The 27,749-nt window shown below is 41.1% G+C and overlaps 14 protein-coding genes across 14 annotated transcripts; 10 read left to right on the forward strand and 4 right to left on the reverse strand. All coding sequences in view use genetic code 12, as the record gives it.

Moving 5' to 3' along the window:
• Positions 1-122: 122 nt before the first annotated feature.
• Positions 123-1,538, reverse strand: PICST_50481 (mitochondrial 37S ribosomal protein NAM9; the record flags this gene model as incomplete). Its single annotated transcript, XM_001386668.1, has 1 exon — positions 123-1,538. One exon carries the CDS (start codon positions 1,536-1,538, stop codon positions 123-125), a length of 1,416 nt encoding a protein of 471 aa, XP_001386705.2.
• A 271-nt stretch (positions 1,539-1,809) lies between these two features.
• PICST_68501 (predicted protein) lies at positions 1,810-2,901 on the forward strand (the record flags this gene model as incomplete). The annotated part of the gene is made up of 1 exon (XM_001386468.1): positions 1,810-2,901. The coding sequence occupies exon 1, from the start codon at positions 1,834-1,836 to the stop codon at positions 2,899-2,901; it is 1,068 nt and encodes a 355-aa protein (XP_001386505.2). The 5' UTR covers positions 1,810-1,833.
• A 360-nt stretch (positions 2,902-3,261) lies between these two features.
• On the forward strand, positions 3,262-6,214 carry PICST_85730 (DNA mismatch repair protein). The gene is made up of 2 exons (XM_001386469.1): positions 3,262-4,778; positions 4,809-6,214. The coding sequence occupies exons 1-2, from the start codon at positions 3,495-3,497 to the stop codon at positions 6,138-6,140; spliced, it is 2,616 nt and encodes an 871-aa protein (XP_001386506.2). The 5' UTR covers positions 3,262-3,494; the 3' UTR covers positions 6,141-6,214.
• A 2,657-nt stretch (positions 6,215-8,871) lies between these two features.
• Positions 8,872-9,636, forward strand: RPL15A (60S ribosomal protein L15). The gene has a single exon (XM_001386470.1). The coding sequence runs from the start codon at positions 8,892-8,894 to the stop codon at positions 9,504-9,506; it is 615 nt and encodes a 204-aa protein (XP_001386507.1). The 5' UTR covers positions 8,872-8,891; the 3' UTR covers positions 9,507-9,636.
• Positions 9,637-10,318: 682 nt separating this feature from the next.
• On the forward strand, positions 10,319-12,397 carry PUR92 (Bifunctional purine biosynthesis protein ADE17 Includes: Phosphoribosylaminoimidazolecarboxamide formyltransferase (AICAR transformylase) IMP cyclohydrolase (Inosinicase) (IMP synthetase) (ATIC)). Its single transcript, XM_001386471.1, has one exon. It carries the CDS (start codon positions 10,487-10,489, stop codon positions 12,257-12,259), a length of 1,773 nt encoding a protein of 590 aa, XP_001386508.1. The 5' UTR covers positions 10,319-10,486; the 3' UTR covers positions 12,260-12,397.
• Positions 12,398-12,857: 460 nt separating this feature from the next.
• Positions 12,858-14,957, forward strand: SEC63 (Translocation protein (NPL1 protein)). Its single transcript, XM_001386472.1, has one exon. The coding sequence runs from the start codon at positions 12,867-12,869 to the stop codon at positions 14,871-14,873; it is 2,007 nt and encodes a 668-aa protein (XP_001386509.2). The 5' UTR covers positions 12,858-12,866; the 3' UTR covers positions 14,874-14,957.
• A 177-nt stretch (positions 14,958-15,134) lies between these two features.
• PICST_33834 (peptide N-acetyl transferase) lies at positions 15,135-15,659 on the reverse strand (the record flags this gene model as incomplete). Its single annotated transcript, XM_001386669.1, has 1 exon — positions 15,135-15,659. The coding sequence occupies one exon, from the start codon at positions 15,657-15,659 to the stop codon at positions 15,135-15,137; it is 525 nt and encodes a 174-aa protein (XP_001386706.2).
• A 705-nt stretch (positions 15,660-16,364) lies between these two features.
• PICST_50959 (putative sterol-binding protein) lies at positions 16,365-16,721 on the forward strand (the record flags this gene model as incomplete). The annotated part of the gene is made up of 1 exon (XM_001386473.1): positions 16,365-16,721. A coding segment is annotated over one exon (357 nt), but the record flags the coding sequence as incomplete, so codon positions are not given.
• Positions 16,722-17,266: 545 nt separating this feature from the next.
• Positions 17,267-19,215, forward strand: MEX67 (nuclear mRNA export, poly(A)+RNA binding protein; the record flags this gene model as incomplete). Its single annotated transcript, XM_001386474.1, has 1 exon — positions 17,267-19,215. One exon carries the CDS (start codon positions 17,267-17,269, stop codon positions 19,109-19,111), a length of 1,845 nt encoding a protein of 614 aa, XP_001386511.2. The 3' UTR covers positions 19,112-19,215.
• Positions 19,216-19,519: 304 nt separating this feature from the next.
• SPT14 (N-acetylglucosaminyl-phosphatidylinositol (GPI) biosynthetic protein) lies at positions 19,520-20,854 on the forward strand (the record flags this gene model as incomplete). The annotated part of the gene is made up of 1 exon (XM_001386475.1): positions 19,520-20,854. One exon carries the CDS (start codon positions 19,520-19,522, stop codon positions 20,852-20,854), a length of 1,335 nt encoding a protein of 444 aa, XP_001386512.2.
• A 130-nt stretch (positions 20,855-20,984) lies between these two features.
• On the reverse strand, positions 20,985-23,652 carry PICST_33838 (protein kinase; the record flags this gene model as incomplete). The annotated part of the gene is made up of 1 exon (XM_001386670.1): positions 20,985-23,652. A coding segment is annotated over one exon (2,668 nt), but the record flags the coding sequence as incomplete, so codon positions are not given.
• Positions 23,653-24,290: 638 nt separating this feature from the next.
• PICST_50963 (spindle pole body calcium-binding protein component) lies at positions 24,291-24,921 on the forward strand (the record flags this gene model as incomplete). Its single annotated transcript, XM_001386476.1, has 3 exons — positions 24,291-24,570; positions 24,622-24,816; positions 24,884-24,921. 3 exons carry the CDS (start codon positions 24,291-24,293, stop codon positions 24,919-24,921), a joined length of 513 nt encoding a protein of 170 aa, XP_001386513.1.
• Positions 24,922-25,359: 438 nt separating this feature from the next.
• Positions 25,360-26,232, forward strand: PICST_37224 (mitochondrial 54S ribosomal protein YmL40; the record flags this gene model as incomplete). Its single annotated transcript, XM_001386477.1, has 1 exon — positions 25,360-26,232. The coding sequence occupies one exon, from the start codon at positions 25,360-25,362 to the stop codon at positions 26,230-26,232; it is 873 nt and encodes a 290-aa protein (XP_001386514.1).
• Positions 26,233-26,361: 129 nt separating this feature from the next.
• RPT4 (26S protease subunit RPT4 (26S protease subunit SUG2) (Proteasomal cap subunit)) lies at positions 26,362-27,680 on the reverse strand. Its single transcript, XM_001386671.1, has one exon. It carries the CDS (start codon positions 27,645-27,647, stop codon positions 26,397-26,399), a length of 1,251 nt encoding a protein of 416 aa, XP_001386708.1. The 5' UTR covers positions 27,648-27,680; the 3' UTR covers positions 26,362-26,396.
• Positions 27,681-27,749: the final 69 nt, after the last annotated feature.

The raw sequence follows: 27,749 nt of genomic DNA on the forward strand, positions 1-27,749 counted from the left end.
AGTGGCATTGCAATCAACTGTTTAAGTGACTATGTTATCCCCTTTTCTACAAGTTTTGCACTCTTTTTAAATTCTTTTGGACTGCGCTATTCTATGTACATTGCGCTCTATATACAGCTAATCTACAATCCCTTTCTGGCGTAGAACATATAGGCTCTTTCGTGGGTGTGGTCGGGGAAAGGAGAAATGACCTCAGAATGACCTGGTCTGGCGATAGGGTCTCTTAAGTAAACAGCATGACATGTGCTGAATGATACCTCGATGTGCGACGGCAAGATGGCAAAGGCACCGATAAAAGGACGTGGTGTCCATGGAGTGAAGTATGGCTTGGAAGGATCTTGACGGCCAAATAACGATTTTTGCCATGGGAACTTGATGTTGGCTAGAGTCTCGTCTTCAAGAATAGATTCCTTGTTCAAGGCTGGATGTGGCACCAACAGCTTAACGAAATCAGACGTGAATGAGGCAGTGAGCACCTTGCCAGATTGTTGCTGCTGGGCTCCAACACGTATGGCTTCCCAGGTAGACTTCTGGAGCTCACGGAGAATCTGCTTGACGGAACGAGCTAACTGTTTGTCCGCGGCAGATTCAGAATCATCTGCTTTCTTATTGACAAACTCAGCTGCATTTTCGATATTGTGTTCGCCAATCAATTTGTGTTTAGCATCAGACAACTTTTTGTACACGTTATGAGCCTTCTGGGCATTGTTGCTGTTGCTTTCGTTGTCGTAGTTGAATTCCTTAAACGTTTCTGCAGAAACGACTCCGCCGTTGCTTTCGATTCCTCTTCCCAAACTGATAATCTTCAATAAAATAGACTCACGCGTAGCATCATTCTGTTGCGATTTCATAGTTTGTTCGATTTTCTTGTTGAATTCCTCGGCCGATTCGGAACCGTTGATGTTTCTGATGGTATTTAAAGATGCTGGTTTCTTCTGTTTGGCTTCCCATACTTCGCGGGGATTTTCTTGTGCTGCTTTCACATAGCGGTTCCAGGCGCTGATCTGTTGATTGTCGACCTTAATGGCTTTTTCAAGCGAAGGTTTGGTTCTGCCCATAGCTAACAAGACCTTCTCTGGCTTGACATGGAAAATGTCTCCACTCTTCAAGGGGAATGAAGGGTGCTTTATCACAACACCGTTGACCAGAACACTTCCACCAAGAATGAACTCACGAGCTTGTCTCACAGAGGAAGCAAACATCGATCTGAAGACAGCCAACTCCAATCTCTTCTCTAAAGAGGCATAGGTCTGGAGAGTCATAGGTGTAGGTGCTACTTTAGAACCCTTCAATGAAGCATCCAATTGAGCTACGGTTTCTAATGAAGGATCAAAGATGGCCTTCCAACGCTTTTCAGTCAAATGTTCACCGTGATAAGCTCTGGTTTCAGCTTTAGCGTTCCACTTCTGTTGGTACAAAGTCTTTCCATCATATCTCACTGGAGCCTTTTTATATAAGTTGAACAAATTGTACTTGTTCATAGAGGCACGGACACGGCCCCTACTCAACGAGTGCAAGTTCTGGGTCTTTCTTGGCATTTCAACTGAGAAAGTTCGCTATAACTTGATGTTCTGTAGCAGATCTACTCTGTCTAGTTAAGCAAGTTTAGAGTCTGGTTCAACAAATTTTTCACTTTGCTACTGGACGGCATAGACGACTGTTGTCGTGTGATATAAGTCAGGTGCTTTGCACACCGATCGCTAACTTCAATAGTATAGACAACCGGATTTTTCTGTGAATTCAAACTTTAGTTTTTTACTTCATTTATTTCATTATTCTATTTTATCCTTCATCTTTTGTATATTTGTATTATTATATTTCATATCATTTTCAATGGTCATGGTATCGCTGGAAATCGCCCGTGAATGGACGGTGGACGACGAGATCAAGTTGTTCAACTTGGTGTGCGACTACAAACCAGCAGGAAAGAACAAGCACCGAAACATGGTATCGATTATCGACAACATCAACAAGGGACTAGACTCTTCATCACAGCCGTTTACAGCTTCTGAGATATGGGACCGACTCGAAGCTCTCTACGACTTGCCTCGCTTGGACGCCCTAGAAGACTACAAGGAAGGAGAAGAGGGTCTGGACCTGTTGAGATCTGAAACTTCTCCAGATATCAAAGAAGAACAAGTAGTGTCCGAAGTTAAAAGGGACGAAAAGCAGAAACCAACGAAAAGGGCTCGAGGCAAAGACAGGCTAAGACGACCACATGTAAAGAACGAAAATAATAACGACAGCGATGATGAATCTTCAGGCTTAAGTGATGTGGAAAATGACAATGCTGAAGATGTAGAAGAAGCAATAGTCCGAGGTTCGTCTGCTGAAGCCGAAGAATCTAAACATGAAACAAAGGAAGAGGAAGTGAATACTCCAAAGAGAAACAAACTAAGTGTCTCTATCAAAGAAGATAAGGACGAGGACGAAATCGAATCTTCGGCTAGAAGAGTTACTCGTGCCAGAAAACATTCAGTAGTAGAAAGCACACCTCCGGCCACTAAAAAGAGAACTCGTTCTTCTGCCAAGTTGGAAGCCGTAGAAACTCCGACTCCTCCACCCAAGAAGAAAACGAAGACAGCCACTTCTCCTCCGCCTGTCGCACCTAGAAGAAGAACAAGATCCGAGACACATCATGAGGATGACAAGAGCCATGAAGAAGATCTGTCGGATAGCAAAGAAAAGGTGGCTAAAGAAGAAGAGGCTAAAGAAGAAGATAAGGAAGAGCCAGAACCTGAACCTGAACCCGAGCCTGAGCCTGAACCTGAACCCGAACCGGAACCTGAACCTGAACCGGAACCTGAACCTGAACCACCCAGAGTGACTAGAAGATCTACCAGATCCGCCCCAGCAAGGAAGCCCCAAGCTCCCATTAGAAGAAGTACCAGAAAAAGATAGAATGGCGTCTGGTTTGTAGATAAAGTGTATATTAATTGTATATTAAATGTAGCATGAGTTAGAATTAAGAGTGGAGGATTTCCATAAAGTAAATTAGAAAGTGTAAAAGGTAAAATTACGAAACAGCCAATAACCTAATCTTCTTCTAAGCACTTTTTACCTATTCTAATCCAGTTACATCTAACTCAATATTATTGCTAGATACCTACAAATATTTCAAGAATTGCAAATTCTGAAAAATTATTGTGGTAGCGCCGCCGGACGCGTTTCGCTTGAGCATTAGCCTATTTGGTCTCTTATTTGATCTGAACTACATTCAATACGACCCAATTCATACACCTATTGACTCTAGAAGTATGGTTGCTTTGGCAGTGTTCAGATCGAATACAAGAGTGCCGAGGAACCTGGTTCTTTTTTTTTTTAGACGAATATCGCATTCATGTCTGGTAAGCTTACCTTCCATATCCAAGACACTCCAAGCACAGACTGCTAGAAACGAAGAACCCATAGCTGAACAACTTTTAGGAGCTACACTTGACTGGGACCGTGGAGGACGAACAAAAAAGAATGGCTTAACTCCTCTATATTCACTGATGAAAAAAATCATCGATCTGAACCAAGGATGCGTTTGTTTAATTCAAGTAGGAAGTTTCTATGAGCTCTATTTTGAGCAAGCTCTGGACTACGGTCCCCAATTGGGACTCAAAGTTTCCACAAGAAAAACCAACAACTACACCATACCTATGGCAGGGTTTCCTACTTATCAATTGCAGAAATTTGTTAAGATTTTGGTGCAAGACTTGGGTGAAAATGTAGCCATTATAGACCAATTCCCCACAAGAAAGATCTCAGAAACGATAATACACCGCAAAATATCACGAATTGTTTCCCCAGGGACTCTTGTAGATGAAACATTCATGAACTATAACCAGAACAACTTCTTGCTAGCAATCTCGTTTCCTGCTAATTGTACAAAGGTTCCAGCCGATCCTGAGACTGCGGTAGGACTCTCATGGATTGATGTAAGTGTTGGGGAGTTCTATGTTCAGAACACAACTTTGGGGAATATGATTTCTGACATTTCCAGGGTTAATCCCAGTGAAATCATCATCTCCAAAGAGTTTCAGGATATGAACATTATCGACGGTAATTGGTATCCACCTCTTCAGGAATTGCGTCGGTTCTTCTTACGCTACCACAAGACGACATACAACGATCTGAAGTTGAAGTTCAAAAGTGGGTTACAAACCACAAGAAAGATGTTGGAAAGCTTTACCGTTAGAGAAGAGGCAGCAATGAACATGATCTTGTCGTATATTGATGTAAATTTACCTGAATCCAATCCTTCCTTGGATCACCCCATCACATACTGGAATCAGAGTTGTCTACAGATGGATGCCCGAACTCGTGAAGCACTAGAATTGACCGAAAGATCCACCAGTGGCAGATCTTCTGTTGTAGGATCTCTCTTGACGACTGTTAAGCGAACTATCACACCTTCTGGATCTAGATTGTTAACTCAATGGATAAAGTCTCCAATTCTCGATGTTAACGAAATTCGCCGCAGACAAGGTTTTGTCCAGACTTTCCTTGAGAACCACCAAGTGACAACCTCTTTGAGGTACCAGTTGCTGCAGCTTGGTGACTTTATTAGGTCGTTACAAAGACTAGCGTTCGGTGCAGGTGATAGCGTTACCCACTTGCTAGCAATTGCCGATAGCATAGCAAAGTTACAGGAAATAGAAGTATTCTTAAGAACAGAACATTCCAATAACAAAAAGGGATTGAAAATTTTGGACAAATTTTTGAAGGAGTTTGTTGTTCCTTCAGACATTTCAGAAGAGATCATATCAACACTCCATATTCAGATAAATGACGTTAATTCAAGTTTCCTGGACATGTCAGAGGAAGTAATAGGAGAATTCGAAGATTCTGAAGATTCTGAAGAGTATCCACATATTGATACAGGTTCTTATAGCAACAAATCTATTGACAAGTATAGATTCGTACCAAAACCTAAAGGGGAAAGTGTATTCAGCTTCTCAGTGAGGCGTGATTATAACAAATCTTTGTTAGACTTGCACAACCTGATGGATATCTTGAAAGATAAAGAGGATAACATGATATCAGCTGTTAGAGAAGAATTGGGCAAGATCGATCCAAAACTACTTGTTTCCAAAAAAGAACAACATGGAAGGTATCTGAATATTTTGCACATTTCTGGTAAACAAAAACTGATAGAAGAGGTCTATGTTCATCTTGGTAATGATGTCAGAGACAAGAAGAAGGCTTCACTCTTGTATAAGCCAACTGAATGGAACAACTTGCAGGTGATCATTGAAGAAAAGAAAGAGCATATAAGAGAATTGGAACGCCAAATCGTTGATCTGCTTAGACAGAAAGTGCTAGATAAAGCATCTGATATCAGAAAAGTCAGTAAGATGGTTGATTTCTTGGATGTGACATCTTCTTTTGCAATTTTGGCGGAAGAGAATAACTTAGTATGTCCAAAATTTGTGAAGACTTCTCTGATTAACATTGAGAATGGCAGACATTTTGTGGTTGAATCAGGCTTGAAGTCAGTTGGTAAGATGTTTACACCTAATGATACCAAGATCACTTCCAGTGCCAACCTTTGGGTCGTTTCAGGACCCAATATGGGAGGTAAGAGTACGTTCTTAAGACAGAATGCAATTATAGTCATTCTAGCACAAATTGGTTCTTTTGTTCCTGCTTCAAAAGCCAATCTCGGAATTGTAGATAAGATATTTACCAGAATAGGAGCCTCAGACGATTTATTCAACGACTTAAGTACTTTCATGGTTGAGATGGTAGAGACTAGCAATATCTTGCGCAATGCAACCTCTCATTCGTTAGCCATTGTTGATGAAATTGGAAGAGGAACCAGTGGAAAAGAAGGACTAGCGCTTGCATATGCTACTTTGTACAACTTGTTGCTGGTCAACAAATGCCGTACACTCTTTGCAACTCATTTTGGTAAGGAATTAGAGCAATTATTGAAAGCAAATAAAGTGAGCCAAAGTAAGATACGCTACTTCCGTACCAGAGTAATTCAAGATGATGACGACAAAAACCCCTCAGGACTTGGTCTTGTCATAGACCATACTTTGGAAAAGGGTATCAGCGAGAGATCGTATGCACTTGAAGTGGCCCAGATGGCAGGATTCCCGCCAGAAGCATTAAAAAATGCTCGAATGGCACTTGATCTACTAGATTAAGATTTAGACAGATAGCTTAGCATATACCATATAGCATACATGCCATCAGAGCATATATTTACAGAATCTATAATACGCTTAAAATTTATTGTGGTGTTTGGTTGTTGAAATTGGCACCACTTCCGTTTTGTTGGAGCTGATTCATTATTAACTGTTGTAACTGTTTTAACTGCTCCTGCAGAGCTGGCTGTCCCTGTTGTAATGGTGGCTGTTGCTGGATGTTTTGAGGCTGGTTCCAGCCCATTTGTGCATTGGGAATATTTGGATATTGTTGTGGATAGCCCTGTTGAGGGTATTGAAACTGATTCTGCTGCATTTGCCCATATACTTGATGTTGGTTCTGGTTTGCGAACTGCTGAACTTGACTGAATGGAATACCATAAGGTGAATTCTGGGCCAAAGGTTGCTGCCATTGCTGTTGCTGTGGTGCTTGATAGGCTGACGAGGGGGTTGGTAATGGAAAAGAAGGTTGAACTCTAAATGGAACCAGAGTTGTCTGTGGAATAGATGGTGCTGCTTGTATAGGAGATTGTTGTGGGGGTTGCTGTGGGGTTTGCTGTGGCGGCAATTGAGGTAATGCGTATCCATATGGTTGGAATCTCTTCGACTGATTTTCGTCAAAGTTGGAAGATCGCTTTGCTCTATGCTCTTGATCTTCATTGTTCTTGTTCTTATTCTTATTTTTCTTTTTCTTTCCTGACTTGGCTGCTGATTCCTTTTCGTCATCGGAGTATTCCTGTTCTTCCTCGGGCAATTCTTCATCATGGCAGTTACTAGCGTCTGTACCCTTAATATGCTTAATAGCATCTGTGTATAGAAACTGGGAATCCAGAACAACATAGTATACTTGCTCTCCCTTCTTGTCCTTGAATTTTTCGAACTCTTCGCTTGAGTTGAACTTTACGCTGTACACTGGTTGTTGAACGCGGCCAAATGTCTCAAACAAAGGACCAATTACAGAACGGTCCTTGAAACAGAAGACTGAGTTTTCCTTCAACACTCTGAATTCTCCAGACAAGTTGGCCTTGATAATAACATTATTGTCAACCAACCCGATGATTTCACCCACAAGCTCAATGGGTGTATTCTCATCTATCTTATAATCTTCAGGGAGCGTAGGTGCCTTTTCATTCAAAGTCTCGTTCTTGGAAATAATTGGCCCAGAAATAGCATCGCCTTCATCGTCTTCATCGTCGATATCATAGGCACCTTTTCTTTTCACATGTTCTTCTTCTTCATCTTCTTCTTCTTCTTCTGCATCTGAATCTGAACTTGAATCGGTGTCAGAGTCAGAGTCACTTGAACTGTCGCTTTCTGAAGAAGATACATTATCAACATTAATCTCATCATCCGAGAATTGCGGAAGGACTTCAGATTCTTGAGGTTCTGTATCGATTATTATATCAAGCTGTTTTGGCTCGTCTGTTGTTTTTTCTTCATTTTCATCATTATTTATAATGTCGGGATTCACTACCTGGACATCTTCAATTTCTGAATCCATCTTCTCCAAGTTAACTTGTTCACTATGGGTTGATTCTCTCTGAACTTCTGGTGCAGATTCTTCTTGGACTTCCGGTTTGTCAGCTGCCATATGATCTAATTGTGTTGTATCATTGCTATTCATGTCATCATTATCTTTGATGCTTTCAACAGACTCTTTTTCCATGTTTTTTAAAGGATCTTCTAATTGCTGAATTTCTGTAGTAGGAGGTTGCTCTACGGAAATAGCAACATTTTCAATGTTTTTCTCGAGCAACTCAGCTTCTACTTTGGCTGGTGCAGACATATCGTCAGTTTTGTCTATCACGGCAGTTTCTTTCTGTTCAACCATTCTTTTAATTAAAGTATCTCTGTATTGAGTTAGAAGACATATTTTGATTTCACCCAAGTTTAGTGAAATATTCTGGAGTTGCGCGATGCCTTCGCAGTTTATTTTTCGTTTTGGGGTAAATTCGCAGCCAAATAATTTGTAACTACCAAACTGTTTGTAACATATAATAGAACTCAAGTTCTCAAATAGATCGATTGAAGACAATTCCTGACAATAATTGGCTGCTGTCTTGGGAACATTCAACGCAAATTGATTTTCGTATTTATGTAAATTTATATATTTATAAAATTTGATCAGAAATTTATAAATTCTATAGAATTATCATTGCAAGAAGGAACATTCTTCAACTGAATCAAAGAAACACGCAATAACAGCTATCCTACAAATCTCTAGATTTACAATGTAGTATTTACTAGCGACTTGTTGAGAGCAGTATGGCGGATTGCTGTTTCAAGAGACTTCAGATCCATGGAGAAATGGGTGCAAAATTACGTTCTCTTAAATCCAAGTCAAGGCCAATAAAGACAAAAAAACACAAAAAGAAGTACTCAGCTTTAGTCTAGATTCATTCATTCTTATATATCTTTCTATTTATTAAGCAGATATAAGACAGATATACTTGATTCTGAGAGAAGAATAATCACGAAGGGTAATAAGCAATACAGCTAGCTTGATCACATCAGGTGACTATAGTCACAGGATGGTATGGGTAACTCTTGTACCAGAACTGCGAACTTTTCATCATTCCTTCCCTTTTACTTTTCAATTTTCATATCCTGCACAGTTACCCGGATTCTGAAAAATTTTCAAACTTTCCCTTAACGGCTTACGACTAGTACAAAAAAATTTTCATTTTTCAACTTAGTCTTTTTGAACTTTTCTCTTCTCTTTGTTGATCATTATCATTAAGTTAAATCAAAATGGGTGCCTACAAGTATTTGGAAGAATTGCAAAGAAAGAAGCAATCTGATGTTATGCGTTTCTTGCATCGTGTCAGATGTTGGGAATACAGAAACAAGACTGTTATCCACAGAGCTTCTAGACCATCTAGACCAGACAAGGCCAGAAGATTGGGATACAAGGCCAAGCAAGGTTTCGTCATCTTCAGAGTCAGAGTCAGAAGAGGTGGCAGAAAGAGACCTGTGCCAAAGGGTGCTACTTATGGTAAGCCAACCAACCAGGGTGTTAACCAATTGAAGTACCAAAGATCCTTGAGATCTACCGCTGAAGAAAGAGTTGGTAGACGTGCTTCTAACTTGAGAGTCTTGAACTCCTACTGGGTTAACCAGGACTCCACCTACAAGTACTTCGAAGTCATCTTGGTCGACCCATCTCACAAGGCCATCAGAAGAGACGCCAGATACAACTGGATCGTCAACCCTGTCCACAAGAGAAGAGAAGCCAGAGGTCTTACTTCCACCGGAAAGAAGTCCAGAGGTATCAACAAGGGTCACTTGTTCCACAACACCCAAGCTGGTCGTCGTCACACCTGGAAGAGACAAAACACTTTGTCTTTGTGGAGATACAGATCTTAAGCGTGATGTATTGTTTAATTTTTCGGATTTTTACAATGCTACACGTGATCTGGCTTTCCTTGTGTTGAAGGGGTTGCTTGTAAGTATTTACTGTTTATAGTGCAATTTTGATATACAAAAGCTGGTGTACAATCTGTTGTAGATGTATTGGAGTAGAGAAAGATTTAGCTATAGAGAGCAGAGCACTCTGCATGGAATTGAAATTTGGTCTAACAATTAATTTTTCAGCAGCGTCGATGAATGAAATTAACTAGTATGAATATTACATTCCAATTTAACGATTCAGGTGAAATTTCAATCGAAATTCACTTTTGCAAAGACACTCAGTTGACACAATACTATAATACTGAATTAACTCTGACCCTGAATCGCTATCTATGAGAACGATCTAATATGGTTGATTATTAGCCACCTGCATAATGACGAGGAGATGAGATATTTCTTCAGACTAAAACGACTCTGGACCAGAGGATAAGGTTCTAGAGAAGATACCAACGTAGTGTAGCAATTTGAGCGAACGTAGGAAAACTGATTGGATCAGAGACACTTTCCATATACGATCGAATTTTTGAATAATCTTTTAGAACCGATAAAAAGCTTGAGAATGCTACAATTTTGCATCCTCTCTGTCTCAGTCCACTTCGACTCCTTCTTGGGTTATCTAATACACCCGCACGAGTCAAAATTGCGCCTTTCGCTGTATGCATGCCCCCTCCAGCGAAAAAAGACTTTGATTTTTCACCTCCATACCTACGCAAATGTAGGAAACCATTGAGACCAAAGTGTTCTGTGAATTTTCTTTTCTGTTTCTTCTTTTCCTTTCCAAGTACAATTCTTTTGCTTTCTCCAGCTGCTCAATTCTGTAGTACCGAACTGCTAGTGGAACTCTTACTAGTCTGTCCGAAATCCAAAACTCCTCCTGAATTCTCCAGAAAATTGCCCAAGTTTTTCAGCTAGTGAACCCCCCTAACTCCATCTCAATGTCGTCCCACACCAGAACCGCCATCTTGTCTGTTTACGACAAGACTGGCTTGTTGGACTTGGCCAAGGGCCTTGTCGCTGCCAAAGTGCGCATTCTCGCCTCCGGCGGTACTGCCAGATTGGTCCGTGAGGCTGGCTTCCCTGTGGAAGACGTCTCATCCATTACCCATGCTCCCGAGATGTTGGGAGGCAGAGTCAAGACATTGCACCCAGCTGTCCATGGTGGTATTCTTGCCAGAAACTTGGAAAGTGACGAAGCCGACTTGGCTGCTCAGGGCATCGAAAAAGTCGACTTTGTTGTCTGTAACTTGTACCCCTTCAAGGAAACTGTGTCCAAGATTGCTGTCACCATTGACGAAGCCGTAGAAGAAATCGACATTGGAGGTGTCACTTTGTTGAGAGCCGCCGCTAAGAACCATTCCAGAGTTACCATCTTGTCTGATCCACAAGACTATGCTGGTTTCTTGGAAGAGTTGAAGGCTGGCGAAATCTCAGCTGAAACCAGAAACAAATACGCCTTGAAGGCTTTTGAACACACCGCCGATTACGACGTTGCCATCTCCGACTTTTTCAGAAAGCAATACTCAGAAAATGAGTCCCAATTGCCTTTGAGATACGGTGCCAACCCCCACCAGAAACCAGCCCAGGCTTTTGTTTCTCAGGGTGAATTGCCTTTCAAGGTTCTTGCTGGCTCTCCAGGCTATATCAACTTGTTAGATGCCTTGAACTCGTGGCCTTTAGTCAAAGAGTTGTCTGCTTCTTTGAACTTGCCAGCCGCTGCTTCCTTCAAGCACGTTTCTCCTGCCGGTGTAGCTGTTGGCCTTCCATTGTCAGATGTCGAGAAGAAGATCTACTTTGTTGAAGACATTGAAAACTTATCTCCTTTAGCCAACGCCTACGCCAGAGCCAGAGGTGCTGACAGAATGTCGTCTTTCGGTGACTTCATTGCCTTGTCCAACATCGTTGATGTTCCTACCGCCCAGATCATCTCCAAGGAAGTGTCGGACGGTGTGATTGCTCCAGGATTCGAAGACGAAGCTTTGGCCATCTTGAAGAAAAAGAAGGGTGGAAAGTACTGTATTTTGCAGATCGATCCTAACTACACCCCAGACAACACCGAATCCAGACAAGTCTATGGAATCACATTGCAACAAAAGCGTAACGATGCTATCATCAAGGGTTCCTCTTTCAAGGAAATTGTATCCAAGAACAAGGACTTAACTGAGCAAGGATCCATCGACTTGACTGTTGCTACCATTGCATTGAAGTACACCCAGTCTAACTCGGTGTGCTACGCTAAGAATGGTATGGTTATCGGTTTGGGTGCTGGTCAACAATCGCGTATCCACTGTACCCGTTTGGCTGGTGACAAGGCCGACAACTGGTGGTTCAGACAACATCCAAAGGTGTTGGCCTTCAAGTGGGCCAAGGGTGTCAAGAGACCAGAGAAGTCTAACGCTATTGACTTGTATGTTACTGGCCAGATTCCAACCACCGAGCCAGAAAAGACCGAATACGAATCCAAGTTCGCCGAACTTCCTGAACCTTTGTCTGCCGAAGAAAGAGCAGAATGGATAGCCAAGTTGAACAACGTCGCTTTGTCTTCCGATGCCTTTTTCCCATTCCCTGACAACGTCTATAGAGCCGTCAGATCGGGTGTCAAGTTCATTGCTGCTCCTTCTGGCTCTGTCATGGACAAGGCTGTTTTTGGTGCCGCAGACTCTCACGACCTTGTCTACGTCGAAAACCCTATCCGTTTGTTCCACCACTAAGAACTGAGCTTTACCATAAAAACTTGATTCGCTCCACAACCTCACTGTATTTAGTTCTGCTAGTGGGTTATGCTGTTCTTAGCAACTGCGTAGCCCGTTCTTTGTTTTCTAAATCTTATTAATAAACATGATGATTTCGCAGCCAGTAGATTTAATTAGCACTTATTTGCTAATTCTCTAAGAAAGTTTACAATTCTATATGAGATGCTCTACATAAAGAGAAGTTAGTAGTATATACTGAAAAGTGGTGTTCTCTCATATATACTAGAGTACTCTCAGCTACTGCACTGCAATACAGCACAACCAGAAGTTCACAACAATTGTTCAGAAAAATCCCTGAAAACTTTTGCATTCCATTCTCTTATCGTCAGTATTCTAGAGCTTGCCTACGTAACCACATAACCACATACACCACTTATATGCGTACTCTTTCTACCCTCTCCACCATTTCTTCATTATCCCCATACAAATAGGTAATTTTTCAGTCCGGCACAGAGAGAAAATTTGTCGAACACGTCAATATTCAGAAATATCAATTTTCCACTGATTCTATCTTCTTCTTCACCGTTCTTCTTATCTACCATTTGTCCTTTGAACGTCTTCTACAATGGCTATGGAATACAACTATGACGAGGATGGCGAAGTGTGGCCCTTTTTTGTGTTGGCCGTACTTTCGTTCATCCTTGTGCCTCTCACATGCAGCTATGTCTACAAGGCATTGTATGCTGGAGATTCCATTCTGATCAACAACGAGATCAAGGGCTCCATAAAAGAAACGGCAAAATCCGTCGAAGTTGGAAATTCCGACCAAATCGACAGCTATCAAAAGCTGCGGAAATCAGACCGTCTCTTTAACAAGACGTTGGTCGTACTTGTCGTTGGCTGGGCCATAGTAATCTACATTTCCTTGTATTTAACACAGGAAGCTGATTTAACTGGAGTTTTTGACCCTTACGCCATCTTAGATATCCTGCTGTCGGCATCTGAAAGAGAGGTAAAATCTCGTTACAGAAAGTTGTCATTGAAGTTCCACCCCGATAAGTTGCCCAAGGATCTTACTGAAGCTGCAAAGGAGGAAATGGAAGCCAGCTTTATCAAGATCAACCAGGCCTATAAAGCCTTGACAGACGAAGTAACTAAGAGAAACTTTGAATTGTACGGCCATCCTGATGGACGTCAAGAAGCCACTCACGGCATTGCTTTACCTAAGTTCCTTGTGGAAGGCAAGTACTCGCCTATTATGGTAGTGATATACTTCCTTGTTATCGGAGTTTTGTTACCATACCTCGTTGGTCTCTGGTGGAGCAACGTTAAGTCGCACACTAAGGAAGGAATTCATGTGGACACGGCCGCGTACTTTGCGCGTAGATTAGTAGACAGAAACCCTGCCAATGTCGTCACTCCAGAAACTATCTTGAATTGGGTGTTACACAGTAGCGAAATCACTACCGGATTTAGCCATTTGTCGTTTGACGAAATTAAGGACTTGATCAATAAGCACTTGCACCGTGACTTTCTGCTCGTTAAAACGAATCCAGCTTTGGAAGCTGAAAAGGTTAGAATCGTTGCCTTACTTCCACGTTTGATTAATGGGTTTCTCACTATAGCCGTAGTTTTCAGACAGACTGATACGATTTTCGCTGCCAACGACTTGCAGAAGGCTGTACTTCAGGCTGTGCCATTTACAGGGAGACACCAGGAACTTTTGCAGTTGCCTTTTGTCGACGCTGAAACTGTCAAGAGCCAGAAGATCACCAAGGTCGGTAAGTTGTTCACTTTGTCGCAAGACGAAGTTAAGAAAGTGTTGGGTATTCAAGACGATTCTAAGTTGAAACAAGCTCTCAATGTTGCTGCCCATATTCCTGTGCTCCGTTTGATAGAGTCGGAGTTCAAGGTTCCCGGAGAAGAAGTCGTTACTCCTCTGTCGAAGGCACACGTTTCCTTGAAGTTTTTGGTGAAGTCGCCAGCTCTCAAGTCAATTCCTGAGTACAACAAGGACAGATTGGTGGATGAAGAAACCATGGAATACATGAAAGATCCTACTATTAACAACAACACCCAACCAGCACTTCCGTTCTCGTATGCTCCATACTTTCCTTATGCCATTCGTAACTCTTACTCTGTCTACTTGATCTTACAAAAGGATAACAAGTTGGTAGACGGAACTACCGAGTACAAGATAGAAAATGTTGATTTGAGCAATTTGGAGTTGTCGCCTGAAAAGTGGAAGGCTGGTAAGGACGAAGACATAGCTATTGGTACTCTCAACGTCGCTTTGAACTCGCCTACCCCACCCAATGCTGGTACGTACTACTTCAGACTTGTTATCAAGAATAATGCCTACTACGGAGCAGATGTGGACGTGCCTCTCTTCATGGATGTTGAAGTTCCACCTGCAAAAACACCTCCAAAGTTCAACAAGGAAGACAAGGAAGAAGAGAGTGACAGCGAAAGTGACATCTCTGACCCTGAGGAAGATTCTCTTGCCGGAGCTTTGGCTGCCTTGAGAGGAGACGCTCCAAAGGCCAAGAAGATTGAAGAGGTAGATGACGAAAGTGACAACGAAAGTGTCTTTTCCGACATAAATACAGACACCGAAGACGAAGCCGAGTAATAGAGGCACAGTCTGTTGTAACATAGTGGTCGCAGTCTCTGTGACATATACAACTATATAAAATTAAATTATACAACGAAAAGGTAAAATTTGTAGAATTTTATGGATAGGTAAGAGACTATATCAATCTAGAATCATAAATTTGCCTACATTAGTGGACTACAGTACCAGCAAGCAGTAGTCTAAAGTATCATTCTATGGTATTATTCTACAGTATAATACATTGTGCCTGTCTTAACATTTTTCATTTTGTACCCCTGGCTATATGGACTTGGAAAGTATGAAGGCATCTGGATTAGACAAGCCTTGATCCTTGTAGTAGTCCTTGAGGACTTCTTCACTTTTGGCGAACCCATGCTTTTCGTACCATTCAACAGCTGCAGTGTTGTCTATATGAACATGAAACACTATTTCGTGAATAAACTTCTTCTTTGTTTCCTCTTCCAAGAATTTAAGCAATCTTTCACCGATACCTAAACCTCTGTAAGCTTCCAATACAGCAAACGACTCAACGTACACAGCATTAGGAACAATTTTGGCATTGATCTGCTGTTGCTGCATGTTTTCATATGTCGATATCTTATGAGCCGAGTTGATAGTTTTAGCCTTAATAGCTCCAACAGGTAATTCGGAATAGTATGCTAACTTGACAATCTGGTCAGTGTTCAAAGAATCCTTGTACCATTGTTCAGAGTAAGAAGTTGGCAACGTGACCAGATTGATTTTCTTGAATACTCCAATGTTGTTGACCGTGAGATCATCCAAGGATACGATATCTCTTCCCATTACGTCTATTGAGGCTTTTACGTGGTAAATTGAAGACGAAATCTGCTGTAGAAATTATAGATTGGTATATCGAGTGAAAAATCTGGCATATAAGAATCTCTGGCCGATTATTGTCTACCAAAAAGTGATCGTATTAATTGTGATTTCCCTCCGATAAGGAGACACGTTGTGAAGTTGTATCGTTTTGATGCCAATTTCAACCTTGGGAATCATACACAGTTGCTGGCAGCCCTTGAATGTTAGTAAGTTTTAGGTATGGTCGTATAAATCACATGACACATCACGTGCACACAACCATAATCAGTCAAAACGGTAGAAATATGCATCTAGATCCGAATCGATGCTTATTTCCCTTCCTCCAGCGATAGATCCGAGAGCCACAGAGTTACCAAATCACTAAAAGTAGATCTGTGATTCCCCTCCTCTGCTTACAAAATGCCCCATTTTCATATGCCTGTTAAATGACTTGGGAGCGAATGAGAATAAAATGCACGTGATCACACCAATAGCTGGGGTATGTAGCCCTACTTTTTGAATACGCTAAACGACTGTTCTTCTCTTCCTAGGCTATTCTTTAAGTTAGTTTACTTGTTTCGAATCAAATACAACTGCAACTAAATGATCGGATATATAATTGTGCTACTTGTAGTCTTCTTTCTTGCGAGAAGTCTTCTTTCAGACATCGCCGTGATAAATCCATTTGGAGCCAAAGAGGCTGAAGACGAGACTGTCATAGAAGGCAAGTTCACACCCCAGACTTTGGTCAAATACAATGGTGTTGACAGCCCCAAGGTGTTCATCGCTGTGAAAGGCAGAGTTTTTGATGTTAGTCAGGGTGCTTCTTTCTACGGTCCTGGAGGTCCTTATGCCAATTTTGCTGGTAGAGATGCTTCGAGAGGTTTGGCTTTCAACTCGTTTGAAAAGATCTGCTTGACTCCCATTGACCAGCCAATTGACAAGTTGGAAGATCTTACCGAAGGCGAGAAGGAGTCTTTGAACAACTGGGAAGAGCACTTTGAGAACAAGTACCCAATTGTCGGTACCTTGCACGAAAACAACTGAACCATTTGCCTGGTGGCATGGTTGGTGCTAGTAGCTAGCTAAGAGCAATACCTAGTTACGAAATATATAGTTTAGACCGCTTTCCTACAATGTTTAGCTAATATAATGTCTTATGAGACCGAGGATGGCAGGGCACAGACTTGTACTTGTACTTGTAAACTCTGCAATTGCAGCAATTATTGGTTCTTGCCATAGCTGTAGTTTTGGTTGGTTCGGTACAGTCTGTAGACTCTCATAGTTAATTCTTACATTTAGGCAAAATATAAATCATTTCATAAAGCATTTGTAGCCCATACAATTTTCTTAATTGAACACATTATTATACTTATCAGTTCATACTTGTATCCCATTATACGCTTACTTAGCCTTCGGCAACAGTCAAGATCAAAGGCTCCCGTTTAACGGTGTGCTCTGTTCACCGATAGTTAAGGCTACATCAATTATTAGTCGTGGCTGTACCGCACATGCAAAAAATTTGAGAAGTTATAGCTAGAATCTTTTAGTTGCAACTCTCCTCCTCATTGTACATAGCACCAACATACACCATGAGTTATCGTGGACGGGGTAGAGGCGGTTTCCACAACCAGAATAACTTCAACAACAGAAACAACAACAATAACCAAAACAATGGTGCGTTTGGCAATCCTCAAAACCACCAGAACCAGGCTGAACAGTTCGCAGCGCAGAACTCGGTACCCATAGAGATTGTAGGTTGGAACGGGGCCAGTCCCGCCGAATGTATCAGTTTCATTTCGAGAAAGTGCCGTGTAGCAGTTTCCAACTACAATGTGGATCCAGGCTCTGGAATTCTCAAGGGATACGTTAAAAATCAAAACGATGCTGCGACGTTGATGAACTGGAATGGTGTGAAATTCGCAGGTCAATCGTTAAAATTCTCAAAAGTAAATGTAGGTTCACAGGTACAGAGTGCCACGACTTCCAATGCCATTGAAGTCATCACCAATTTCTTGAAGTCACGCTACCAGCCAGATATCAAGTTGCTCAACTTGACTAACGTCAAACTGGACCCAAACCTCAGCGCTCAAGGATTCTTTGGCTCAATATCCACATCGTCTAAATTCTTCCCTGCTTTGATGAAGGTAGCAGAGGACAATAAGTTGGATGTTCTCAGCGTGGATTTGTCTGCTAATGAGTTGTCTGATCTTTCTAGTATTTCCACGTTGGCTCATACATTCCCTCAATTGCAAAACCTAAGTCTCATGAACAATAACTTCAACAAGTTGAAAGTGTTTGAAACGTGGAGACACAAGTTGAATTTTCTTAGAGAGTTGATCTTGGGTGGCAATCCTCTCTTAGCCAACCAAACAAACCCAGCAGAAATCAACAAGATCAAGCTCGAGCTAATGAAGTCTTTCCCCCGTCTCGTAGTGTTAGACGGAGAAATACTAAGAAACGAGCAATTGTTGTCCACAACATTGTCGTTGCCCTTTACTGGATCCACGTCAATGTTCTTCCAGGATGAAGAGATCCGTAACATGTCAACAAACTTCATATCTAACTACTTGAAGTTATGGGATGGCAATAGAGGAGATCTCATGATTCTCTACCAGAGCGAATCACAGTTCTCCATACAAGTAGACTCTTCGCACCCATATCTTCTCGACACAACAACAACCACTCTGTACTCCAACGGTGGGACAGACTTCGGTAACTACTTGTCAAACTCGAGAAACTTGACCAGAGTCTCCTCTATCAAATCCAGAATAAGCAGAGTAGCCATTGGTCAAGAACAAATATTCAAGGCTTTCAACCAACTCCCCAAAACTCGTCACGATTTAATGACTAACCCAGACTTGTTCAGCATGGAGTGTTTCCGTTTCCCGTTGTTGAACGGAATCATGATTGTGATCCACGGCAGTTTTGAAGAAACAGCACAACCGGAAACGGACCCCAACGCCAACAATGCACAAAATGGTCCTAGAGGCCGTTTCAACCATCCAAAGCACAAAAAGCCTGCTTTGAGCAAGAAGAGCTTTGATAGAACATTCGTTGTGATTCCTGGCCCCAATGGGTCAATGATCGTAGCCAGTGATTTGCTTTCCATAAGACCACATGCCGGAAAGGATGCCTGGAATACTGTAGCTAAAGTGCCTGCTGCAGCCATTGCATCTGGAACAGCTTCACCAGCACCTGTAGCTCCCGTAGGTGTTCCTCAGCGAGTCCCTACACCTGCAGATTTACCCCAGGATATCAAGGCTAACCTCAACCCTCTTCAACAAGAGCTTCTTGTCAAGATTCTTGTCGAAACCAAATTGAACATGCAATACAGCATTATGCTTTGCGAACAGAGCAACTGGGACTACCAGCAATGTACCATAAATTTCAAAAACTCAGCAGCCACACTTCCCAGAGAAGCGTTTGCTGCTTGAGTAGCAAAAATGAAGATATTTAGAGTAAATAGGACTATCTATTCATTGACAAAAATATATACATCTACTGTGGATCACGAAAGAGTGATCCTGTTACAACGTTTACCATTTAACTATACTGATGTAGAAGAATAAAAACCAATAAAAGAATAACTACATTAGTGCAATTGTTTCTTTCAAGGAGTCTATATTTGTGAAATCTGTATTCTTGTAGAAGTGGTCTGCTTGTTCTAATTATTTCCTTGTAGTAGAAATCGCAGCTATTCACTTTACGCATATCGCTGCTCTCAGAAAAGTCACACAAAATTTGAATTTTCCAAGTATTCTTACACTAATCTACTCTTTCTACATTGCAAACAACACTGGCCAGACAAGAATGTCTATATAACACTGTCGTACACATTCACAATGGGTTACAATATAGCAATGGTAACCGACTTCTTCTACCCACAGCCTGGTGGGGTAGAGTTCCATGTGTACCACTTATCGCAGAAGTTGATAGACTTGGGACACTCTGTAGTGATCATTACCCATTCGTATGGGTCCCGAAATGGGGTCAGAACATTGACAAATGGTTTAAAGGTATATTACATTCCATTTTTCGTGCTTTATAGAAGTTCTACATTTCCCACAGTGTTTCTGGCATTTCCTATATTGAGAAACATCTTCATCAGAGAGCTGATAGACATAGTACATGGGCATGGCTCACTTTCGAGTTTATGCCATGAGGCAATTTTTCACGGCCGTACGATGGGAATGAAGACCGTCTTCACAGATCATTCGCTATTTGGATTTGCTGATGTTGGTTCCATCTTGGGTAACAAAGTACTAAAGTTCACCTTAAGCGATGTGGGTCATACCATATGTGTTTCGCACACTTGTAAGGAAAACACCGTCCTTAGGGCATCTTTGGATCCTCTAAGTGTTTCCGTTATTCCCAATGCTGTGATTTCCAAAGATTTCTCGCCCAAAACGGAGACAAATTGTAGAGCCAAAACTACTGTAACTATCGTAGTGATCTCCAGACTTTTCCCCAACAAGGGTGCCGATCTCTTAACTGCTATCATTCCACGTATCTGTTTGGACAGACCAGAGGTCAGGTTTTTAATAGCCGGAGATGGTCCCAAGTTCTTGGATTTGGAGCAAATGAGAGAAAAGTACTTCTTACAAGAAAGAGTCAAACTCATTGGTGCCGTGAAACACGAAGAAGTCAGAGACGTCATGGTGCAGGGAGACATTTACCTTCATCCCTCTCTTACTGAAGCCTTTGGCACAGTTATTGTCGAGGCGGCCTCTTGTGGTTTGTACGTCGTAACAACGAAAGTTGGAGGCATTCCAGAAGTTCTTCCAGGACACATGACAAGCTTCGCCGAGCCAGAAGAAGATTCGCTTGTAGCAACCGCATTGTCAGCTATTGACAAGATCAAATCCGGAGAAATAGACACTTCCAAGTTCCATGTAGAGGTGGCCAAAATGTACAGTTGGGAAAACATTGCCAGACGAACAGAAAATGTGTATAACTATTTGGACACTTCAAAGATCAACGTACCGCTTTTCGAGAGGTTGCAGAAGTACTATTGTTGTGGATTAATCGCCGGCAAACTCTTCGTTCTTTGTGTTATAGTAGACATCTTTCTATTGGTAATTCTTGAGTGGTTATACCCTGCTGATCATATTGACAAAACTACAAAATGGCCGAGAGCAAAGCGTAATAAAGTTGATGACCATCCTAATAATGACTAGCATATCTAATTACTGAACTATGTAATTAACGAACTAATGATATTACTTATCCTTGTATCGAACACAGTAGAATGCTCCTTCAATGATAAATTGATGTATTTTGCATTATTATTTTTGGGAACCCATTGACCGCTAGACGAAGGCAATCTTATGAACTTTGCTTCTCCAGAAAGGTGTTGCAAATGTCTTCCAACGTGATTGAGATTATCACCAGATGGAGTATTATTAGATCGATATATGAGTGGAACATCTAGCCACGATAGTTCATTTTCTTCTTCAACTTGACGAGAGTACATCTGATCAGTAATCTTCCTCAATAACAATATTTCCTCCATTAATGCAAGTCTATCTATTGATTGATTCTCAGACTTCAAAGTAGTATACTTTCCATGAAAATCAAACTCTTGTTTAACCTGAAGTAATTTGTGAACCTCTTTCTCAAGTTTCTCATTTGAATGCATCAACTCTTCGATTCGTTTAATGCTTGTATTATGGTCTTCTTCGAGTTGACTTATCGTACTCTTGAGATGTGAAATCTTTTCTATATACTTTTCATTCAAAGATTCCATATTTCTTTCAAGTAACTTGATGTTAAGTTGAAACTCATTTATCCTCATATTTTTTTCAGCCAAGGTATTTCTAGCCTGATTAAGCTCCTCCTTTAAATCATCGCTAGATGATTCTTCAATAGCTTTCAGGTCTGAGGACAACAGCGGTAACTCTAACTCTTCATAGATGCTTTTACCTAGAATTAATTCAATTTTGAAGTCAGTTTCAATTATTGCTCGATATGAGGCGAGATTCTTTTGAAGCTCTTCTGCCAAAGGTTCTAAACCATTTTGCTTAATATCATCGATGATGCTAGTAGTGGAACTCGATATACATTTAGCAAGAGTCAAAGTAAAGAAATCGCCTGTTTTCCCTTTTTGAAGAGGGTCTCGTATATCTGGAGTAATGTTCGTGAATTGTAAATCTGTCAATTCTTTTGGTTCAGCTATTTTAGCCAATTGGCTGTTGGCGGAAACTTGGGTATTTCGACAGTCTTTCAATAAATTGTGTAACAGTACCATCAACGGGGTTTCATAGTCATCTGATCGCTGGTCTTCAAGGACGAGTTCAAGAAAGTCAATGAACGTTTGGCATTCAGCTTTAACATACTTCAATATAAATTCAAATTGAATCTTGCTTTGAAATTTAATTCTGTTTTCAAAGTTCATCAAGTCTATAATGTCTGCAATAAACTTTTGGACATTAGAAAAGTAGAAGTCATCATTTTCAACATCGTTGTTATTAAATTCCAGCAACCATAATTCTATGGAGCCTAACACAGAATTGAAGTTGTCAAGCTTAGAGGAAAGAACCTGTTCCTGGAAATTGTACTCAAAGAGAGTAATGATCACTTCTAGAAGGGAAACAAACACATTAGAATATTGAATACGAAGATCTCTATTGATACTTCTATTCAATTGTTTTTCAATAGACTCATCTATGCATTCAACGTAGCAGATACAGCTCTTCGCCAAGTGGATTATGTCCAATACTTTCCTATATTCCAAATGGCTAAAAGCATCATAACCAACAGCTGTTTGTAATTGGGCCAACTTGAAAGAATAAATCTTAGCATTCACTTTATCGGATCTGCTGGAAGTTGACAATGATGCAATTCTGGCTTTGAAGGTTTCCAATTCATTTCTCAAATCATCCAGTCCTGTTTCAAATACTTCAATAGATTTCAATTGGTTCAATTTATCTTCCATCCATTTATTCTTATTTTCAAGATCCTGGATTACTCCTTTATCTTGCCTTACAACATCCAGTAACTTTGCTAAGCTTATTCTGAGCTCTTCTTCGACATGTTTTTGATTCTCTTCTAGACTTTTATCCAACTCATGTATCTCAGTCAAGTCTTCCACTGTTTTTGTAAGGTTAACAACCTTTTGAGACAATTCTTCATTTTGACTTGTCAAATGTTCAACTACCTTTTCAAGATCTAGTACTGAATCCAACTGTTCTTGTAATGATGCAATGGTTGAATCTGCTTGGGAGAGCTTGGTTCGAAGGTCTTCGAGGTTTTTGCTCAGAAGTTGATGTCCCGACAATTCTGACTTCAATTGATTTATCTCTTTGTTCATGTTTAACTCGTTGGAATCAGTGATCGTCTGCAAACTGAGTAGAGCTGCCTCCAACTGCTTGTTTCTAAGCATGATCTTCTGTGTATCCTCCAGTCGTATTGAATCCGGCGGCAAGGCCAGTATTTCCTTTTCGAGCTGTTTATTCAACTCCGCTTCTTCCTGTAAGAGATCGAAGTCAGTTTTGAGTTCTTCATACTTCAACTTCAATTCCTTGTAGTCTTGAGACAAGGCTTCCTTTGTACTTAACAAGAAATCGTGATCTGTGGCTTGCATCTCCAATTGAGACTCCAACGTTGAATTTTTGGACTCTAGCAATATCAATTTCTCCTTGTAGTCTCGAATTTCTTGACTGGCTGTTTTCAACTTAACCTGAAGTTTGTCTATTACTACATGCAAATGTGAATCTGCCAAAGGTGAAGCTGAACGAGAAACTGTATTGGGTCCGGATGACAACATTGCCTCTCTAACAAAGACTCCATACTTTCCTGAGTTACTTTTGGAAATTGCGAAGTATCTGACACCATCTATCGAGCCATCATTCTTGCCTACTGGACGATCGAGTTCTACCCCAAACCAAAACCCTGAAGCAAACTGAGTAGGCCCAGAAAATTTAATAACGCCGGGTTCATCCTTCACGAAAATTCTCTGGCCGACCTCAAACACCATATCGATAGAGGTGTGAGTCTGTACGTCAATAAGAAGCGAAAGGAAAAGAAGCGATGAGAAGACAAGACAAGAAATGAAGAATTGTAAATAATGAATTCTGATAAAAGGTTGCAACTTAGATATCTGGTTCTCTGTATGCACGCCCAAGAACTTGATCTACACGAGAAAGTGTCCGGTGCACGACTAGTTTGAAAGGTAAGAATCGAGGAAGCAAATGGAAGCCGAAGAAGACCAGAAAATGATTATGTTCTGGAAGCAGCGAGTTCGTACTGTGAAAGTCAAGTCCTGATTTATAAGAAGTGAGGAGCTCAGCGAAGGAGAAGTGTAGTATTCGGAGTACAATACTTAAATAAGAATGGCTCTGTATGCAGTCACACCTGCGTTATAAAATTCAATTAGCGCGTCTTGATACAATTGAAAATGTGGCTACTAGAATTTTCAGTAATGAAACAAAACTTATACCAATAATTTAGATCAAAATCATAACCTTAGCTCAGAACTCCAGGAAGCGTACATTAGAAGAGGTTCATTACACAACTGTGAAGTAAAACATATTGAAATCCTCGTATATAACAATATATCAAACCCCATTGCTGAATCTAATTCATAATTTGTATCATTAGCACTGTTGATTCATCATGTCTCACAACAATTCATCCATTTCCACAGCGGCCAACACATCCAAACGAGGATTGGGAAACCTCAAGGTTGAGCTCTTGAATGAGCAGAAACAGGAAATCAGAGAGGCTTTCTCTCTTTTCGATATGAATAATGATGGCTACTTAGACTACCATGAACTCAAAGTAGCCTTCAGAGCCCTAGGCTTTGATTTGTCCAAGAGAGAAGTCCTTGACGTGATACACGAGTACGACACAGACGACCGAAACTTGATATCGTACGAAAACTTCTTTCAATCAGGTACGTATTCTATAACTATTTGGAAACTTAAAAGTACATTTACTAACAAAGCAGTGGGCGAGAGAATCGTCAACAGAGATCCGTTGGACGAAGTGCGTCGTGCATTCAAACTTTTTGACGATGATAATACAGGGAAGATAAGTTTAAGAAACTTGAGAAGAGTAGCCAAGGAATTGGGTGAAAACTTGACCGATGACGAGTTGAGAGCCATGATTGATGAGTTCGACTTGGACGAAGATGGAGAAAGTAAGTATAAATCTCTATGAGAACGATAAGAATCCAATTCAAGAACGTGAATACTAACCAATTCTAGTAAACGAAGAAGAGTTTATTAAGATCTGCACTGAATAGAGGTAGAGTAGAGTGCATTGTATAGTATGAATGTATTGCCATAGACAAAACTCAATGTAGACTGGAATGTTCACATTAACAAAATGAAAATATTTGTGAGTGGTTCACCGTGTTTCTCTCAGAGTAAGTATATAGAGATGATATTTTGGAAAGCAAACTGCTATTTTCAATCTTTTTCTACTCCACATTATCTACATACTACCATTCTATATATTTTTCAGTCGCGCTACCAATTATATTTTTGTGCGTGTGCAGCCCAAACGACTTTTCAATTTTTCACTTCAACGCTACTAACGAATATCTACAACTCTCTATTGATCCCATCGTAGCCGAGTTACATCACAAACTGCCTCTATGTCGTGGAACACAGCCAAGAAGAGATTGCAGAGAGATGTGGAGGCTCTTCCTGCCCGTCTCCGTGACTACTACAACAATGAGATGAACAAAAGATATACTTTACCTACATTTGAAACTGCCCAGCTTCCTGTAGTGCCAGCAGCCACGAGAAAGAACAACTATGAAAGAGGTATTGCACCAGGCGATTTGGTGTACATCACTGAAGGCGAAAAGAAAGGAACAGTGACATCTGTTTTCCATTATAATCCTTCCAACGACGCTGTGCTAGTAGCCAATGTCACCGAGAAGAGAATCACTCCCAAAACTACCTGGGTTGAAAACCAGAACAGTCACTATGTAGACTATCCTTCATACTTGCCAATGTCCAAAGTCAAGCTTGCTGGTAAGGATAAAGATGATGAAGGTAAGGTTAGCTATGTAGTTGCTGACGAGATCGTCTTGAAGGATAAGTACTATGATGACAGATACAAAAGATGGCTTCCCAAGAGATTCGTTAAGCACCACAGCAGTATTGAAATTCCTTGGCCCAACCCTCCTTCAGCTTTTGAAGACGACGCATTATCCACACAAGAGCCAACTGTGTTTGAAAAGACCTACGAGTTGCAGACCATTGCTAAAGCTCCTGTGCCTAAGGCTGCGTTGAATCAGTTGAGAAACCCATACTCCAAACACAAGAAGAGAGTGTTGTCGGAATTGCAAGCTAGAAGACTCAATAGTCCCGAAATGCCTCTTTCTGTGGAACAAAAGATTTACTTGGCCAAACAAGCATCCAAGCCCAAGAAGACTTACACCAACTTGTCGGAAGAAATCAAGGACTTCATTGGTGACAAGATGGCTCAGCACATCAACAGCATTGACAACCCCGCCATGCTTGCTCATTTGGAAGCATTGTCGAGGGCCAAGGTTCCTGACTTCGAAAAGACCATACAAAATATCGAAGACGAAAGCAAGTAGTGTAAGTAGCATCACCTCATGTACATAATAAACGATCAAGCTAGAATTCAACGTAGATAACATCTAAAACTACATATCTTATTAAAGTACAGAATATGAAACAATTGCAACCTAGAAACTACAGCTATTACAACATTGCGCATTCTTATTATTACTATATTACATCACAACTTTTCGTAGTCTAACTTGCCTTCCAACTTCTTCACATCAGCAACCTTTCTGACCGCCTTCATCAAATCATTTTGCAATATATAGTCTCTGTCATCTCTGATGGCGAAGAAACCCGCTTCCGTGACTACATTTCTGATATCGGCACCATTGAAGCCATCACTCATCTTGACCGCTGCTTCAAAGTCAAACTCACCTTGTTTGGCTACTTTGGCAGTGTGGATCTTGAAGATCTCCAATCTTCCAGCTTCATTTGGTAATCCAATCTCGATCTTTCTGTCCAATCTACCTGCTCTCAACAATGCTGGATCTAAGGTATCTGGTCTGTTAGTTGCCATGATCACCTTGGTCTGGCCCAAAGTGTCAAATCCATCCATCTGGTTCAACAATTCCATCAAAGTTCTCTGGATTTCCCTATCGGCAGAAGTACCTTCACTGAATCTACGGCCACCAATGGCATCCACTTCGTCCATAAAGATAATGCAGGGTTCATGCTCTCTGGCATATGCAAACATCTCTCTGATCAATCTGGCCGATTCTCCGATATACTTGTCTACAATGGCCGAAGCAGGTGAGAAAATGAAGTTGGCTCCAATGGTGGCTGCTACAGCCTTAGCTAACAACGTCTTACCGGTACCAGGAGGACCGTATAAAAGTACACCCTTTGGAGGCTTGATGCCGACTCTATGGAACAACTCAGGATTCTTCAAAGGCAACTCGATTACTTCACGTAATTCACGAATCTGTTCTGTTAAACCACCAATTCCATTGAAGGAGATTTCACCTGGTTCAAAAGTCGTCATGTTGTACACCAAGGGGTCAACTTCTCGAGGCAATATTCTCATGATTGTCAATGTAGTCATATCCAAAGAGACTCTTACACCGTTCTTCAAGCTTTCTTTCTTGATCGTATTACGACAGCCTACAATGTAACGAGGTCCAGAAGAAGCCTTAACAATGAATCTTTCTTCATCCAACTGTTTCAACACCTCCCCTATGATCTGACCAACTGATTGCAAAGCTTTGATGTCATTTTCCGTTCTTTCGTAGTCGTTGTCCAATTCTCGTATGCTGAGACGAAGTTCTTTCAAGCGTGAATCCCATTTACGGTGTTCAAGCAACTTGTCCTTGAATCTGGAAAGTGCTCTGTCTCTCTCTGGATCAGCTGGTTGTTGAGGTTGTTCAGAGGCATTGTCATTTTCGTCAGCATTGAGAGCCGCCAAAAGTGGATCGTTTTCTTCGCTCATAGTGGAGGTCAAATGTGATGTAGAGGAAAAGTGTGGAAAGAGTTTGGCGTGCAGTTGAAGAAAGAGAAGAGTTGTAGAGTCCAGTTTTCAATCTGAGAATCG

The sequence above is a fragment of the Scheffersomyces stipitis genome, chromosome 8 (assembly GCF_000209165.1).
Source record: "Scheffersomyces stipitis CBS 6054 chromosome 8, complete sequence".
In the NCBI taxonomy this organism is placed as follows: domain Eukaryota; kingdom Fungi; phylum Ascomycota; class Pichiomycetes; order Serinales; family Debaryomycetaceae; genus Scheffersomyces; species Scheffersomyces stipitis.